The sequence below is a fragment of the Ostrea edulis genome, chromosome 4 (genome assembly GCF_947568905.1).
Source record: "Ostrea edulis chromosome 4, xbOstEdul1.1, whole genome shotgun sequence".
NCBI classification, from domain to species: domain Eukaryota; kingdom Metazoa; phylum Mollusca; class Bivalvia; order Ostreida; family Ostreidae; genus Ostrea; species Ostrea edulis.
The window spans coordinates 3,787,833-3,806,873 of NC_079167.1; the positions used below are offsets into that span (position 1 = coordinate 3,787,833).

The 19,041-nt window shown below is 33.3% G+C and overlaps 2 protein-coding genes across 11 annotated transcripts in view; both read left to right on the forward strand.

Annotated features, from left to right (window-relative positions):
- LOC125670425 (protein EFR3 homolog B-like) overlaps positions 1-5,312 on the forward strand; it is a 45,999-nt gene extending 40,687 nt beyond the window's left edge. For all 6 annotated transcript variants that reach the window (XM_048905578.2, XM_048905580.2, XM_048905581.2 and 3 more), the window contains 2 exons: positions 281-390; positions 4,128-5,312. In XM_048905578.2, coding sequence (XP_048761535.1) covers positions 281-390; positions 4,128-4,259 — 242 coding nt within the window. In that variant the 3' untranslated portion in view covers positions 4,260-5,312. The remainder of the gene's footprint in view (positions 1-280; positions 391-4,127) is intronic.
- Positions 5,313-7,488: 2,176 nt separating this feature from the next.
- The window catches only part of LOC125670427 (SEC14-like protein 1), a 37,177-nt gene continuing 25,624 nt past the window's right edge, over positions 7,489-19,041 (forward strand). For 2 of the 5 annotated variants that reach the window (XM_048905583.2, XM_048905584.2), the window contains exons 1-7: positions 7,489-7,825; positions 8,175-8,404; positions 10,765-10,914; positions 11,393-11,524; positions 15,075-15,203; positions 17,811-18,060; positions 18,502-18,632. In XM_048905583.2, the coding sequence (XP_048761540.2) occupies positions 8,285-8,404; positions 10,765-10,914; positions 11,393-11,524; positions 15,075-15,203; positions 17,811-18,060; positions 18,502-18,632 (912 nt within the window). In that variant the 5' untranslated portion in view covers positions 7,489-7,825; positions 8,175-8,284. The remainder of the gene's footprint in view (positions 7,826-8,174; positions 8,405-10,764; positions 10,915-11,392; positions 11,525-15,074; positions 15,204-17,810; positions 18,061-18,501; positions 18,633-19,041) is intronic. The other 3 variants (XM_048905585.2, XM_048905589.2, XM_048905587.2) reach the window with 2 other exon arrangements.

Sequence of the window (19,041 nt, forward strand, 5' to 3'; positions counted from 1 at the left end):
GATGAAAATCTTTTGGTTATGAATCTGGGTGTCATGATTGAGGCTGAAGTACATACATAGTGCATATATTACAATATTTCTGATAATAAAGGTACAAAGAGTGAAATACACTTGCTACAGTAGTAATTAATGACACACTAAAATCAAAATTTCATGTTCCACCAATGAATCAGGGATGGAAGCATTTCATTGTAGATGACAATTTTTTAGATATACAATTAAGTGCAGTATAGTATTTATCCATTAACACAACTTTACCATTGATTATATTAATTTATAGCTGAAGACCAATCTCAGAAGCGGGAAGAGGAGGCCAAGAAAAGACAGGAAATATTTGACACATTCCAGAATGCACCTTTTGAGGAAATACTTGCAAGAGCTGAAGCCAAGGTAGATATTGATCATTTTCCTCTCTCAGAAAGATAATGCAACTTGAATTCTTCCAAGTACAACAAACTTTCAGAAATCATAACATAAGGTCTTTATCATAAAGTACTAGTATTTATAGTGGCTCATTACATATAATCTTCAATGTACATCCCATAAACTTTTGCTTCCTGAAGAAAAATTCAATCTGGTACAGGTGACTCTCGATGGCTCGAACTTCGATCTCTCGAAGTTCTTGGACTCTCAAAGTGAAATCATGGTCCCGATTTTTTTCTCTATATAACAAAGCAAATTTACTATCAATCTCTCGAACGTTCGATCTCTCGAAGTGAAGTTGGGTCCCGTAATACACATTTCATTGTTTTTCACTCTCGACCTCTCGAAGTGGTGGTAGCGTATACCCACCGTTACCCAAGCGTGTAATGATTTCCACTTGGGCCTTGCCTGGATTTTGTTAAATGCCGGAGGGGTAATTAGGTGTTTACGTAGTTGAAACATCGCCCGTGCTTCTTTGTGGAGGTGACACACTTGAGTATATAATTGTCTAATTGGTCAGTTTACACCTTGCACTGGGGTTTTGTGTCGTGATGATTAAAATTATATATAATCCGACTATGAATAAAATCTATAATTTGTTTTGACTTGACAACGTTTTAAACATAATTTAGAGATCTACAGACTGTTAAATTTCTCGAGTTTGTTCTTTGTGTAAAGTTACTCTAAAACATCGTTTTACTCATTCGTTAGAATTTTTGCTTTGGGTAAAGCGACATAACATTGTGCTCTGTTTAGTTTGCGATAGTAAAACGTCATCGGAACTTGGTTTTGTATGCCTATCTAAGCATGATTAAAGAGCAAATAAATACATAAACTTTGAAATGTTTTTTTTTTTATTGCAAAATAAGGTTTTTTATTTTGATATCAAAGTACCTGACGAATAGGAAGACATGTCAAAACGATATCATATGATCTTGTTGGTATACATTTCCGGTTACTGTAAAATCTTAACTATACCGGCGGACCTGCAATTTTCGAATTTCGATCTCTCGATTTCTCAAAGTTTTATCAAGGTCCCTTGAACTTCGAGTTATCGAGAGTCACCTGTATATAAGTTGGCTCCAGCCTCCTAGTGTAAATTTTGACGAACATGTAATCATTTCAAAGTTTTTTTTAGCTCAAGTGAGCTTTCTTGATCAAAATTTGTCCGTTGTTGGGTGGCGGCGGTGTCAGCATTGGCTCCCTTCAAAGGAGAGATTATCACAAAAATAGGGTGGGGTCATTTCAAAATCCCCTTCTCAAGAACCACTGAACCAGAGGAGCTAAATTTACATGAAGGCTTCCTGGCATAGTGCAGATTCAAGTTTGTTAAAATCATGGCCTCCAGGGGTAGGATGGGGCCACAATAGGGGATCAAAGTTTTACATACTAATATATAGAGAAAATCTTTAAAAAATATTCCTCTCAAGATTCATTGGGCCAAAGAAGTTTACATTTACATGAAAGCTTCCTGACATAGTGCAGATTAACGTTTGTAAAAATCATGGCCCCAGGGGGTAGGTTGGGGCCACAATAGGGACCAAAGTTTTACATGTGAATATATATGGAAAATCTTTAGATATGGGCCAAGGTGACCCAGGTGAGTGATGTGGCCCATGAGCCTCTTGTTGATATTTGAAAGGAACATGATTTGGGGCGAGAGAAAAAATTCACTAAAATGAGCTATACTATCTCTTTTAAAGCTCCTTATATGAAGTTATGATTTCACAATCGAAAGAGTAATACAAACTCTCGATTATTTTATATGAATATTTGTGGGGTTTTTATTTTGGATTGACAATGTTTGCAAATATTAAGAATTTTGAAAATTCTAATTTCACTTGGAATTGATGCATGAAATAAATATCTAATAAAAACTGCCAAGAAGACTCATGTATATGTTCTAATTTTATGAAAATTGTAAAGGTTATTTGTTGGTATTTTTTAAATTTTGTAATCTTCAAGAAACATGTCATTTGGAAAAGAGATATTAGACAAATAAGTACTAAAAAGAAGTTGAAATAAATGGATCAAATTTTAGAAATATCTTATATTTGAACCAAACCAGGGAAAAAAGTGCAGATCCTGATCAGAATTTTTAGAAATTGTTAAAATATTCAAATTGCTGCTAATTTTATGCACTCTGCATCAAGAGATCAGTTTGCTCTGTAAATTTGTTTAATTTGTAAACCATTTTTCAACAAGGGAATGTACATGTACAATGTAGTTTTCGTTCTCAATGACCACTTTTTTTTTTATAATTCTGAATTTTGGCCACTTTTTTAAATAATGTGTCTGATGTATCTTTTCTCTGACATGTTTCTTGAAGATTATAGTTATAAAAAAAAATATTAACAATTAACGGTTTTGATTTTCATAGATATTTTTTCTATTTAAAAATTAAGAACGTCCGAGTCTTTTAGGGATGTGTTATTAGATATTCATACCATGCATCAAATCACGGTGAAATTTGGACTCAGAAATATCTTATTTGCAAACAAACCTCTTTTTATTTTTATCATTTTTGAAGAAAGAAAAAAATCAAGTAAAATAATTGAGAGCTTGTATTACTCTTTTGATGGTGAAATCATACTTTGTATGGTGTTCTTTAAGAAGCCATGAGATGAAATTTCATTGTAATGAGTCACCTTTTTCAAAAAGGGTGTATATGTTGCATGAAGTAACATTCCGTGCTTACCCATGAGGGTTCAGAGATTGCCAGACTACTGAGAAACATCCAAACACTGATAAAAATTAAAAAAAGAGAAAATCCCAGAAAAACATCCAAACACTGATAAAAAAAAAAAAAAAAAAGAGAAAACCCAGAAAAAACATCCAAACACTGATAAATGAAAAAAGAAAAAAAAAGAAAACTTACATAAGAGAAAGAATATTCACAAGATAGAAAAAAAATAGGAAGGATAACATAATGTGAAATTTTCTACCTATATTTTAAATTTGCCATTGAAAATGAAACCGATTACTACCTATCTGTGAAGAAAAATAGAACAATTGATTTTAGACACAGTTTCAAAATAGCAATTATCAAAAACTTAACTAAAATATATAAATACAAAATCAAATTCTGTGAAAACTGTTCCTTTTTGTCTTATTTGATTCTGATCTTGAGATACTTTTGTCTTTCACTATGGTAGAGCACCCAGATTGATGCATAAACACAGGATCACACATCTTTAGTTTCCTTGGACATCACAAACACATGACATCACAGCACACAGCAGGAAGAAATTTTAACTTTGCTGACTCCATGTTCAATCTCCCTCCACTGCATTAAATATGGCTATTATCAGCCACCACACATGCATCTGTCCTGTTAGAGCTTCACATAGACTCCATCACATTGAAATTGGTTAATACTCTACCTCCCAAAAATATGGACAAAACACACCTACCATTTCGGATGGATAGTAAAAAAAACATGTCCTCTCTGGTTGCACGGACTGAAGTGTGGCATTTAGATATAGAGATTAAAATGTCACTCACTTAAGTTTCTAAAGAGGTATTTCAGGAAACAGTAAAGAAATAGGGGGGAAATTCAGAACAATATTATCATGAAAATCAAAGTTGTTGCACATGTAATTAGAATTACTTTTCATATTGAATTCAAAAGGAAAATGACCTCATTTAACTAAGAAAGTAATTGCACTTTGATGCATGTCAAATTTCTTTTTCTTGTTTTTCAGTCGAATTGCTTCCATGACAAGCTGTATGAGATTCTGGAGACGACTTCCCCTGAAAGCCCAAATCATTCTGAAGAAAGCCTAAATGCTGTGCCTGTGTTTGAAATGCAGTTCCCTAGTTTATATGTTTACTAGTTAGATTCCAAGTTAAGTTTAAGGAACTTCATTCAGTTAAAGTTATCCATGCCATATTAAACTGTTTTTTCCATTTTGTAAATTGCCAGTACATGTATAACAAACTATATGTATTTAGAATAATGATGTCTGATGATATTGGTAAATTATTAATTGGTATTGATAAAGTACTGGTGTATTCAATGCAAAGGGAAAAGTGATTTTTTTTAAATAGACGTTTATGGTAGATGTGTGCAAGCAAGTGGGAAAAGTATCTGTAGTTATATTATAATGATTTAATGTTAAACATGAAATTTAATTTTCCTTCTCATGTCCTTAGCTCAAAGTGATTCTCCTGGCTGGGGGTAGTCTATTATTGCAGAACATGTAATGCCAACAGTCTTGCATATTGTTCTAGCTTTTATGTTGCCATAGTTGTTTACTTGCTGAATTCAGCTTGTGGCATCACATGATCATAGATATTTCAAAATGGGGTGTTTATTTTCCAACTCGGACAATAAGTAGGAAATAACCTTTATATAACTTTTTAATCCGATGAAGTTAAATTGCATGAAATGTACAACTTATATAGATTGATAAAGAAATCACATTATTTATTCCTATGATGATATCTAATTAATATGGCATATATAACTTTAACTATTGAATAGAATAAGAGAGAGGTGTTTTTTTTATTATGGACAATCGTCTGTTCTCATTAGCAAGCAAATCCACTGAAAGCTGATTATAGAATATCACTTGTCTTTCATTTTCCCATCTGGACAAAAAGGGGTTCATTCTCGGTGCAGTCCTAATATCCACAGGCTTGAAATCCATGAAATTCAGTAAGCGCGAGTCGGGAGACTTGTACTTTAGAATTGTAGGATTAATAGGTACTATATGACAATTCTTACAATGGTGTAATGTGCAATATCAGTCATTCAGTTATAATTATTATTGATGTACTTAGTACATGTATTTTATTTATCTAGGTAATGAAGAATTTATTGTAAGATTGAATGTACAATGTAATTTTATTTATGAACAAATTTGAATAAAGAAATTTCAACTTGCTTTTTTTATTTTACCACAATACAAAACTGACATAGATCAACAAATTTGGTTTGTTTTGCATGCAGCACACCAACACAGAGATTGGAGTCAATTTGAATTTATTAATGTTTGTAATTGGTTTAAATCGTGGAATAGACTGTTTTAAAGTCATGGAAACCATTTCATCTTGAAGATCATCCAAAATTTACAAACACAATTTAAGTTTCAAGATATACACACTCGCACAACAAAATTCCATACAAAAACAGTATTCATGTTTCATGATATACATATGCATACAACAAATTCACAACAGATTGACAAATTGAAAATTATATTTACAGTAAATACAGTATAACAAGGAGAACACCAGAAATTACAGATGGATAACCTGTAGAAAAAATGTGACAAGGGACACAACTCAATATCAATAGTCTTGACTCACCATGGTCCAATTTTAAACTTGACAGGAAGGATCCTAATGTAAATGGGGTTTGAGTTGATCAATGCACCACTCTCTTCAAGGGGAGATAATTAAGGATTACAAACTTGGGACTGATCATGTAGATACAAGTTTACTCATATTGTGGATTCATGGGGTAATACTACCAATACTTAGATTAGACTTAATAATATCTAGATAAAACAAGCGAGCTTCCTCTTATAGAGTACATTCAAGTTTTATCTTAAGATTGCTTTGAGAGTCTCAATGACACAAAAGATGTAAAGAAAAAAATCCTCAAGAGCAATATAAGTAGTTGATAAATGCTTGAAAAGCTAGATCTCTTAATCTTCAAACCTTTGCATGGAGGGGTAAAATAATAAGACATGCTTTAAAAACCAAAATAAAGTACTTGTAATTTAAGTAAAGGTTTTTCCAAAGTAAATGTAGTATTTAATTGAAGGTTTTCAAAGAAACTGTAATTTGATTAATTGCATTTGAAATTGAACCCATGCCTGATAGTTTTTTACGCTGTGGGAAAATGTTTTCTGAATCAAGATTCTTCACATAACCTAGTATAGATTCAAATATGTTGAATTTATATATGCCTTATGGAGAGCTCTTTAACCGTTTGGGGCAGCACTATAAATGGATATAATCTTCAAAAATTTATTTCCAGAACTTGCAATCATTAGGTCCTGCCATATATGGTGGGTGCCACATAGTAATCACTCTGTCTGTCACTTTCTATGGCAAATGAAAACTCCTTGGAAAGATTTTCACATTACGGGGCCCTTTCTGACTTGTCAATTTCTTGGCATAGAATTGGTTTTCATTAGGCATGTCTGAAGTGGGGAAGGGAAATTAATCCCTTTATTAAAACTTGATAACAATTCAACTAAATAGTGTGACTTAAATGTTAAGTATATGCAGTTTAGACTATGAGAAGGCAATTCAATGTAATCAATACATAAAGTAAAATATCTGTATCTCAAATATGGGTTATCTTAAATACTCCCACTTCTGTCGAAGTCGATCGCTGGTCCCAGTCGTATTCTCTTATAGCTAGATTATAATTATGTATGATTTAAAAAACTCCTGATATCTCGAAAACGTCACTTATTTGTAAGTGTCTTCAAGGTCGTAAGCCTTAATTAGTGTCTCACAAGTGGTCATCTCTAAAGCTTGCAGAAGGTTGAAACTGACTAGCGTATTCAGAACGACTTGTGAGGGTGATCGATGTGGAAATAACATATTTTGGATAAATTATTGGTTCTGTATAAAAATAATTTTTTTCTAGAAGGTGTGTGTGTGTGTGTTTGTACATAAGATCTATACAAGCTATCCACACATCCTGTGCCTGGATATACCAGAGGTGGGATCAGGTGCGAGGAGTAAGCATCCCTTGTCGACCGGTCACACCCGCCGTGAGCAGGACCCAAAATAATTCAGGTGAGCATTGTGGGCCCTGGGCATCTTGATTACAGTTGGCTTTCCTTTGATAAAAGTAAAAAAAGGTTTTCAATTAGACTATGTTTCAACTTCATACACATGCCAAACTACGAACTGCCAGCAGCTCGGATTATTTAATTAAACCGGAACCCTTTTGATTCGACACAGTGACTTTTAAAAATTAAAGAATTAACAATGAAATAACGTTGTGCCCGCAATAATGTATTCAATGATCGAGTACTGCATATATTGTATTTCTTCTCTTCGACCTATTTTAAATATTGAGTCGTCCGTGTGTCAGATGGCGGAGGAATATCAAAATGTCAAACACATCGCTACTGTACAATGCTTATCTGTGTGTTTCAGTAACAATCATAAAGTAGAAAACTGTGTTTGAAGTTTAAGTTAACGACAATGTGAGTGTTTTTAAAGATTTCTGCCTTACATGTGACGAAAAGGCGAATATTGACAAGATTATTTTCCCGTTCGCGAACTTCCGGATGTCAATATTAGAAGGGAGTGAAATGGTGGTATGGAAGAGACAGAAAATATAACAAAATTATAACACAGGCTCATCATGGTACAGAAGTACCAGTCACCCGTGAGGGTGTACAAACACCCGTTTGAGCTTGTTATGGCGGTAAGTCTGTTGTTTTGTAACTGTTTCTCATTTTGCATACTAGCCTAGTGACTGTTTACGTTTTTCGTTCGATAGGGCCTATCGATTCATTTATGTTCATGTCGGTATTTATTGTGTTACGTATAATAAATGAAGATAATACCTATATGAAGATATTGTAATGATTTAAAGATTGCTCAGATCTGCAAACAAATTGTCATAATCAGCTGATTCACTTTGTTGAATAACCCTCGACGAAAGCTTTATTCATATAGGCCTAACTTTTTTAAGATGGGGTCATGTCAGATACATTGAATTGATGTTAAGAGTGTTTCGATGTAGTGTACAATATACAATTATATTATTATAGCAAGGGCACAACAACGGATCCACAACAACCACAGGTCAAGTCCAGGATTGATATTGTACTCTTGTTTGGTGTATAAACGTTTAAGTTTATATGGATTGACTGAAACCAACATGCTACAAATTGCATTATTAGTTTTCTTAACCGGATGTATTACAAAGATTGAAAGAATATGCAATTTTGAATTTGAATATCGGTGTCATAGGAGAACAAGACCGAAACCAGCTTTACCTGTAAGCTAGCTCTTTAAAGTTATATATGCCATATACTTTGGATATCACCATGCATAGGAATAAAAAGCATGTGTTTTATATCAAGCTATACAAGTTATACACTTAATGCAATTTAACTCAATCAGATTAAAAAGTACTCAAGCTAATTTCATATTGAATTATGTATTTTCCTTGTCGGATAGTGAATGCCCCATCTCGAAATTTTTATGATCACGTAACGTTGCGTGCAGAATTTTGAAAGTAAACAACTACAATGCAATCAATTTGAAACTAAGTGTGTACAATTGTACAGGCTGTTGACTGGACACATTTAGCGATACAAACAGTCAGACGGAAACAGGGTGGAGAGAATCACTTTGAGCAATAGAAGGGGAGTTAAATTTTATGTTTAACATCATTACATGAAATCACCATTCAGTACGACTATATACCATAACTCTCATGCTGATAACTGGCGTATAAAAAAACAACCATAAACATCACTACCTCATCAATATAGATTAGAAAATCATTGTTTTCTCCTTAGATTGAGTATACAGCAGTGATTTTTCTACATTTTTTACAAGAATCCTGTGGCTTTCGAATTGGGAAAAATTGTCGACATTTCAGTCAAATTGGGAAAAATCAATTTCATCGTAAAGAAGTTTTAGAATCATATCAAACATTATATTATCTTTATTTTACTCATCTAATTTTTTTTAACCTTCTAAAATGTTGAACTATTCTATCCAAATCATCATTCCCATAACTCTGTTATTAAGTCTTATGTATATAATTCACATCGAATCATGGCGAATGTTTATTTTTTTCAAATACGTTTTCCTTTCATAATTTTATTATTGGGAAAAATGCAAGCTAAATTGGAGAAAAAATGGCAATTTTTAGGAGGGGAAAGGGCCGAAATTCGGACCCAAAATGGGCCTTTAAAAATCACTGAGTAGACCAGTACTTCTTTAATATCCATATATAATTTGTCGAAATTCAAATCGTATTATTTTTCATAGTTTTATCATACTGACAAAATTTGGGTCTGGTTTCTAACATTATGCAAAATACTATTTTGATATGGCATAATATATACCTTTAGTCTATTGTATGTATGTGGTCTGTTTGTCTGTAAACTTTTCACATTTTTTACCTTTTCTCCAGAACCACTGGGTCATTCAAACTTGGCAAAAAGCATCATTCAAGTTTGTTGACATGAAGCTCCATGCCTCCTTCAAAGGGGAGATAATCACAAAAATGTAAATATATGGTGGGGTCATTTAAAAATCATCTTTTCAAGAACCACTGGACCAGAAGAACTGAAATTTACATGAAGGCTTCCTGACATAGTCCAGGTTCAAATTTGTTAAAATCATGACCCCCGAGAGTAGGATGGGGCCATAATAGAGGGGGATCAAAGTTTTACATACAGATATATAGGGAAAATCTTAAGAAATCTTCTCAAGAACCACTGGGCCAGGAAAGTACAAATTTACATGACAGCTTCTTGATATAGTGTAGATTCAAGTTTGTAAAAATCATGGTCCCCGGGGGTAGGTTAGGGCCACAATAGAGATCAAAGTTTTAGATGCAAATATATTAGGGAAAATCTTTAAATATGGGCCACGGTGACTCAGGTGAGCGATGTGGCCCATGGTCTTTTTTTTCCCATTAAAAGCATATTGATATGAAAGAATAGAAAATGATACTGATGAAATAGAAAATTTTATCAGTAAGAAAAAATGAAAGTCAGAAAATAAACTGAGTGGGATTCAAATCTCTTTCCAGTTTCATACAATGCAAGGAAATCAAATAAAGAAATGTTGAAAAGGACCTCGTGTAAACCAGGGTTTGACATAAACCTAAAGAGATTCGCACATGAGCAATCTAATTAAAATTAGCTGTTTTAAATCCACTACTGCTTCTCAAAGTTTTTTGTATTTGATTTGTATGAAGGAGAATTAAGAAATTATAAAGAAAAACTGGGGTCATTATAGTGCTTATTATTGAACTTACAGTAGTTGATTTGTCAGTTGGTGTAGAACACAACACGAACAACACAAATCAATCATAACATAAAATAGATACATGACATGTCTTCCAACAATACAGATTTAAAAAATACTTTAGATACTAAATAATGACCTTTTTGCACTTAATATACAGAATTTTTTTTAGTATTTTAAAGAAAATGTGTTAATTAATGTAATTACACAGGAAAATATTCATTTGTTTAATATCGCATACTTTTGATAAAGTATTGAACATCTCCTAGAGTTAAGAGAGAAAAATTATTTTAACTTATTTAGAATATAATATTACAAATTTTATTATATCCCTATAACTAATTCTATCTGAATATTTCTGAATTTTAGGCTTATGAGAAACGTTTTCCAACTTGTAAAATGATACCAGTATTTCTTGGGAGTGACATAATATCGGAGACATTAAGTGAGGATGGAGCACAGCATGTGGTAGACAGGAGATGTCGATTAAATGTTGATGCTCCATACATCCTTAAGAAGGTCAGTATACCACAAAATAATGTTGTTCTTGTCAAATTTAACATTTCTATTGGAATAATCACCAGGATGACTTTGGACATTTTTCCATTTGCATTACTGGACCTTGAAATCAAGAAGGATATAATCACTAGTTCTCTTTAGTAGTGAAAATGACAATGAACTTTAAAAAATGGTCAAATATATGCATGTACATTTTTGTGGTAATTGAATAAGGAAAGGGTTTAAGCTGCTTCTAAATTTATTATATTTAGTAATAAGAGAATGGTTTATTCTGAGTGTGTATTGGTTCATGAATTGCTGAAGTCCTAGAACATAATTTGTATTACTGAAGATATTCTTTATGAAATCAGACTGAAAATAAATGTATTCTCCAAAGCATATATTAAGTAAAATGAATTTATTATATGAATGTAATTAGACAGATTACATATAAAAAATGTGTGGATATAGTTGTGGAATTTGTTTTCCATCTCTACAGATAGCAGGGGTTGATCATGTGGTGTTTAGGCAAGTGAATGCATTGGACAGGCGTTGCAGAACACTGCGGATTGATGCCTACAATGAGAGCTTCTCTAACAGAGTCATCATTAAGGAGAGCTGTTTCTACTCTGTATGTATCATTACTAGTAGTCAATTATGCAAATTGCTCCATTCTTCCATTGTTTTCATATTCCCATAGACATTCTTTACTTATAGACAGTCTTCTTTATGAAGGGGGAGGGGCAAAGTCATACTTCCCCCACCCTGAAAAGAAGAAAAGATAGGGTTTTTCCTTCATAAAGTGCATATTTTAAACATGTGTATCTTGAAGGAAACCATGTAATTACTTGACAACTTAACATTAGTATTTGTAAGTGTAATTGTATTCTGTGACCTGATTCAAGTGTTTCTGTGTCAACTAATAATTTAGTACATACATGCTCTTAAAAATATCAGAAGAAAATGTTTTTCTGTCTGATCATAAAATCCAACACCATTTGAAAATTTCATTTGTAGTGCTCCAATTTTCATTTCTAATATAATTAAAATTAGATTATTTGATCCACTCAGGTTGCTGTAACAGGTCACATTCTGGTAAGGAGTGATCATGAAACATTTTTAAACCAACCAAAGCACAACAACATCCTAAGTATTTATTCATGTGATTCAATGATGTGTGATCTTGTGACCTTGACCTGGAAGTTTGACCTACTTTTAATAGAAATCAATATGTCCTGAAATCAATATGTCCTGAAATATCTAAAGTAGATCTTTCATATTTTGTATATGAATATTTTATGGAAAGACCTTTCATTTCATATTATGTCCTTTGACCTTGTGACCTTCAATTTTAGAGTCTGACCCACTTTTAAAGAACTATTTTAGGTAGTGCTTTCATATTTTGTATAGAGATTTTTTATGGCAAGACATTATGACACAATGATGTTTGATCTTTTGACCTTAGAGTTTGACGTACTTCAAGAAAAACCTGATCTATTTTTTATCTCCTGAACTATTTAAGGTAGGTCTTTAATATTTTGTAAATAAATTCTTTATGACAAGATCCTTGTTATACTTTTGTGTTGACCTGACAGGGCCAAGGTGAATGATGTGCAGTCTGCGAAATTAGCGGTAGTCTGAATGCCCGCAGCCAGTGATTTTCCTGTTGGACTTGTAAAATCTGCTTGGCAACAAGTCCGACTGGCTTGTAAAAAAAAATTTACTCGTCGGAGTTTTAATTTTGCAATCGGAAGTAAATAAATATTACACACATGCTCAAATCATAGAATTAGAATAAATCACCCCAAACAAAGTCATTCGTCCCATTAATTGCGCATCTTCATTCAGTCTGTTCCGGATTTGTCTCGAAAATTATTCGGATTTCGCATGCGTATAATTTACTTCGATGATCAACGACTTTCATTATTCAATGTCAGTCTTAAACTTAAGTAATTTGCTGGGGCAGTCTCTGGCAAAGCACCAAAGCGCAAGGCCAATGACATTTTTTTTCTTCGGGCAAGTGAAATTGAGTTCGGGCATGTGGATTTCCTGAAAATGGTTGCCCAAATGGCTTGTGGTTTGCAAATCTTAATATCATTGACTGGATGTGGCCCATGGGTCTCTTGTTTATTTATGGAAGAATTGAGCATTGTCCAAAATGTTGATATTTTCCCCAAATCATTATCCTTGACTGATTTTTAAATCATTATTTCAAAAAATTAATAGTTAAAATCATCACTTGATTCATGTACCGGTACCACAATAAAGAGGAGAGTTTTGATCAAATACAGATTAAAAGTTCTCTTGACAAATCATATGGAATTGTTCTATTCATATTTGCAAAATTACACATCACCCACCATAAGAATTAATAAATATTATTTTGAATAACAATTAATTTCGTGCTTGAAAATTGGAAAGCGTCGTAATGAATACACGTATTAACACTTCACAGAGAGTTACGTCCCTTTGCGGGGTCAACGAAAGGTCAATCGGTTAAAAACCATGTTTTCCTTCTTTACCTTACCAAATGTAAGGTGTTATTACTTTGAATTTTAGCAAATTACTAAGTTTTCATACAAGTTAATGGGTTGCTTTAATCTGGGGCATTATTGTAGTTAACTGCAATTGATGGAAAAATAACAGATGTCAAAGCTACAGATAGGAAAATTACAAAGGCCAATGTAGGGAAATACGATTTTTATCCGGGAGGTGGCGGACAAGGGACGTAACTTTCGCGAAGTGTTGATACGTGTATTACTTAATAACGTATGTCATTTACAGTTTTTAAGATGAAATACAGGTAAAATGCATATTCTATAGACATCCAACTTTCTGTATGATTCTCAAATGTAGAAAGACTTAAAAGAGTAGCATTCATATGACTGCCTCTCCCTCAGGGCTTCACATTTGTTATTATGCCCCCCTTCAAAGAAGAGGGGCATATTGGTTTGCACCTGTTGGTTGGTCAGTCGGTAGACCACATGTTGTCCACTCAATATCTTGAGAACCATTCACTTGATGATAATGATATTTCATATGTGTTTTGGTTATGAGTAGAAGAGGACCCTTATTGTTTTTCCGGTCAAAAGGTCATAGGTCAAGGGTCAATCTACTCTGGACATGGGAATATAATTTCCGCTCAATATCTTGAGAACCCTTTGCTTGACAGACATCAAACTTGGCACACTGGTACATCCTAAGAAGTAGATGACCCCTATTGATTTTGAGGTCATGATCAAAGGTCAAGGGTCAAACTTGGCATAGGAATATACTGACCATTCAGTGTCTAGAGAACCCTTTGCTTGACAGACATCAAACTTGATACACCAGTACATCTTCAGGAGAAGATGACCCCTATTGATTTTGAGGTCACATGGTCAAAGGTCATGGGTCAAACTGGACATAGTAATATACTGTCCGCTCAATATCTTGAGAAGCCTTTGCTTGACAGACATCAAACTTAGTACACTGGTATATCTTCAAGAGAAGATGACTCCTATTGATTTTGAGGTCACATGGTCAAGGGTCAAACTGTAATATACTGTCTCCTATATTTTAAGAATTATTTCTTGATTGACACCAAACTTGGTACACTGGTACAGCATAAGGAGTAGATGACCCCTATTGATTTTTAGGTCACATGGTCAATCCACTCTTGACATAGGAAGATATTGTCTGCTCAATATTTTGAATTGATGATACTACTATCAATTAAATGATGTGTGTGTATAACCCTTTTCAATTTTGCACCGGGGGGAGGGGGGGGGGGTATATGTTAAACATTTCTTGTTGAAACTAGGCCACACCCATTACTTGAGAAAACAATACAGTTGGAAATCTCAACTCTGAATACTCATGGTTAATTATATAGCAACTTTGGTTAGAGCAATGTAATCTCCAGTTATTTTATGCTCCTCTTTAGTTTACTTACAAAAGCTCAACTGTATTGATATGATTATTAAAGTTGTCACAACACCTCTGTGTTATGCTGTGTAGTACTATCTTAAATTCATTTACCATTCACACTATAACAAAACAATGAAAAAATGAAAGCTTCCCGAAAATGCCAATTGTGAATATTCTATGAAGAAAGTACTCAAACTGTAGTTACATATTTAATACAATACTTTGACTGAATTGATGAACACTTTTTTCTAGATTTTCTGAATCTTTTCCAGGTACATCCTGATAACTCAGATTGGACATGTTTTGAACAAAGTGCTAGTCTTGATATTAAATCATTCTTCAATTTTGAAAACATGGTGGAAAAAATCGCTATGAAACAATATGCAGCAAATATCAAAAAGGTAAAAATATTGAATTCATTCTCTATCTGTCTATCTAATCTGTCTATCTATCTGTCTATCTATCTAGATAGATAGATAGATAGAAGTTTTGCCTTTGATATCTTTACAATTATAATGATAGCCATTTCCTAATGAATGCACAGTGCACATGTGAATCTTGATCAATATACGCGTGAAGCATCACAGATCACACCTTCGTGTGTTTTCGAAAATGAAATTTATTTCTTAAATGAAATCTCTTTACAAAATCCATATCTTAATTGCCACAAATTTATTAGTTACATAAAATTTCTTGCAATAATTAGCCCTTTGTAATAGATGTATATGATGAACACTACACATATATTGAAAGGAGAACTTCATTTTAAATTGTCACGGAAATACAATTATGTGTAATTGCCATTCTAAAAAGCTAACAATAATGATTGCCATGGCCTACATGTTACTGTAAATATAAGTAAAAGAATCTTTTTTAATCTTATAGACATAGTAGACATAATTTAACAACTATTGGCATCTCTATTATTTACATTAATTCTGATTGATAGTATAATCCTTGTTTTAGCAGTACATTGATGTGTTCTGTGTCTCTTAACAACGATTGGCTTCTCTATTATTTACATTAATTCTGATTGATAGTATAATCCTTGTTTTAGCAGTACATTGATGTGTTCTGTGTCTCTGGTTCTTGTTATCTTACACCTGTATATACTCACCTAATAAACATTTATCATTGTTATAAATGAGTTGAAGCATCAATATCTGTATGCAAGCATACTTGTATTTTGTTCACTTTAAGCTGATTGATGGCCTAAATAAAATACAATATTTATAAAAATATAAAAAGATTTTATACTTACCTAGTCATTTAAAATAGTATGATGGTACAGAGTAATTGTTACTTAGTGTCATCTGATATAAAATCTAAAGTACAAAATACACATATTTATAGACGTGCAAAGAAACACAACACCCAATGTTCTGTAATATCTTTTAGCTCACCTGAGCTGAAAACTTGGCCAAAAGCATCCTTGGGTGAAGGACTTTCAAGTTTGTTCAAATGAAGGGCCATGTCCCTTTCAAAGGGGAGATAAGAGATAATCGCTAAAATGCAAAAATAGGGTGGGGTAATTTAAAAATCTTCTTCTCAAGAACCACTTGTCCAGAAAAGCTGAGATTTACATGAAAGCTTCCTGACATAGTGCAGATTCAAGTTTGTTAAAATCATGGCCCCCGGGGGTAGGATGGGGCCACAATAGGGGATCAAAGTTTTGCATACAAATATATCAGGAAAATCTTTAAAAATCTTCTTCTCAAAAATACTGTTCCAGGAAAGTTGAAATTTACATGAAAGCTTCCTGACATAGTGCAGATTCAAGTTTATTAAAATCATGGCCCCTGGGGATAAGATGAGGCGACAATAGGGGATCAAACTTTTACATACAAATATATAGGGAAAATCATTAAAAATCTTTTTCTGAAAAATCACTGGGCCAGAAAAGTTTACATTCACATGAAAGCTTCCTGACATAGTCCAGATTCAATTTTGAAAAGATCATGGACCCCGGGAGTAGGTTGGGGCCACAATAGTAATCAAAGTTTTACATGCGAATATATAGGAGAAATCTTTAAATATGTGCCAAGGTGACTCAGGTGAGCGATGTGGCTCGTGGGCCTCGTTATTATACATTTAATTTCTACAACTGATAAAAGATGTACATGTAGTATTCTAGATTCCATATTTTACATGAGTACTTAATATCACTAAATGACTCGTATACATCAAATCGCCAGAACATAGATTCCTTATTTTACGCGAGTACTTAATATCACTAAATGACTCGTATACATCAAATTACGAGAACATAAATTCCTTATTTTACGCGAGTACTTAATATCGTGAAATGACTCATATACATCAAATCGCCAGAACATAGATTCCTTATTTTACGCGAGTACTTAATATCACTAAATGACTCGTATACATCAAATTACGAGAACATAAATTCCTTATTTTACGCGAGTACTTAATATCGTGAAATGACTCGTATACATCAAATTACGAGAACATAAATTCCTTATTTTACGCGAGTACTTTAATATCACTAAATGACTCGTATACATCAAATTACGAGAACATAAATTCCTTATTTTACGCGAGTACTTAATATCGTGAAATGACTCGTATACATCAAATTACGAGAACATAAATTCGCAAGTGCTCTGTTGATCAAGAGTCTTTACATGTATTTTAGCTATATAAAGATAAAAGCGAGTAATTTTAATTCGCGAGTGATGCTTCATGCGAAATTACGCGATGATAAATTCTTTGCGTATATTTAGGAATTTACAGTATATTGGATAACATAGGGAATTTAGAGTTAGTCATCATCACTTAGGCAAAAAATATCAAAGGAATTTAGAGTAGTCATCATCACTTAGGCAAAAAAATATCATAACTTAAGAGGTGATAGTAAATATAATAAAACAATAAATTACTGATTTTAAAAATTATTGACATTCAATTGAGAATGCATTTTCTTTTGCATGTCAGTGTAGTAAGAAAAATTAGTGTGATATTTTTTCAAGAGTTTGACTTTATAATAGGGCAAAGAAGTCATCGAGTATTATATCAACGAATTGATCAGTGAAGGGGTGACACATATCCCAGCCTGGGTACCCCCTAAGGAAGTCAAGTCGCTGGAAATCGAGGTTCCAAACTCTGAAGACACGCCCTCACAGGATAGTGGTTTACGTAGTCGCACTAACAGCACTGCAAGTCAGCATAGCCACAACAGTGTATGCAGTATGGTTCTAGGGGCATCAGCAGCCACAATCAAGACTCCTGTCTCTGATGGTAAGGATTAGGTTTTTTTTTTTAATACAGATGAGTTAAAATAGAATGTCTAAATAATTGACAGCTGTTTATTATTGGGAATGTTTGTTTACATTTTGATAACAAGTTTTCTTTTCACTTTTTAACTGATGTTGGATTTCATATAAGATATTTTACTTTACAAAGTGATTTTCTATATACCAGATTATAAAATGATGTTTTTTGAATTAGAAAATATTTACCCTGGCTGCAGCCTGCAAAGCAGATGTATCCTACCATGACGGTGCATTGTTTTTTAGTGTAAGCAATGAAGTGTGCATATGTAACACCCTTTAGATTTAGGTGTTCCACTTTGCAGTACAAGATTACCATGGTAGAAGAAAATAAGTTCAGTATTGTTGAATAATTGGTTTAATGTTATTGTAGTAGATAGAATCATATTTTTTTAAAAATATATTGTAGGTCCGGGACCCTCTTCCCCAGATAAATTGGAAGACGTATACATAGAGAGGTACTTAGGAAATCTATCTTTGGTTCAAGAGAGTGCACTTGTTCAACTGCAGCAATGGTTACAAAAAACACACAAGGGAAAGGTTTGTATATCTAATGGAATTTAAGAGTATGTATATAATTACATTGTCATTTGACACTCAATTTATAGAGCTTAACAACTTAGCTCCAGTCTCTGATGAGCAAGTATAGTGCTCTTTTGACTTTGAATTCAATAAGTGAAAAATAATCTTTGTGTGACAAACACTGGCCAGAAACTACACACTGTAACAGACACTGACCAGAAACTACACACTGTAACAGACACTGACCAGACAGTACACACTGTAACAGACACTGACCAGACACTACACACTGTAACAGACACTGACCAGACACTACATACTGTAACAGACACTACACACTGTAACAGACACTACACACTTTAACAGACACTACACACTGTAACAGACACTACATACTGTAACAGACACTACACACTGTAACAGACAC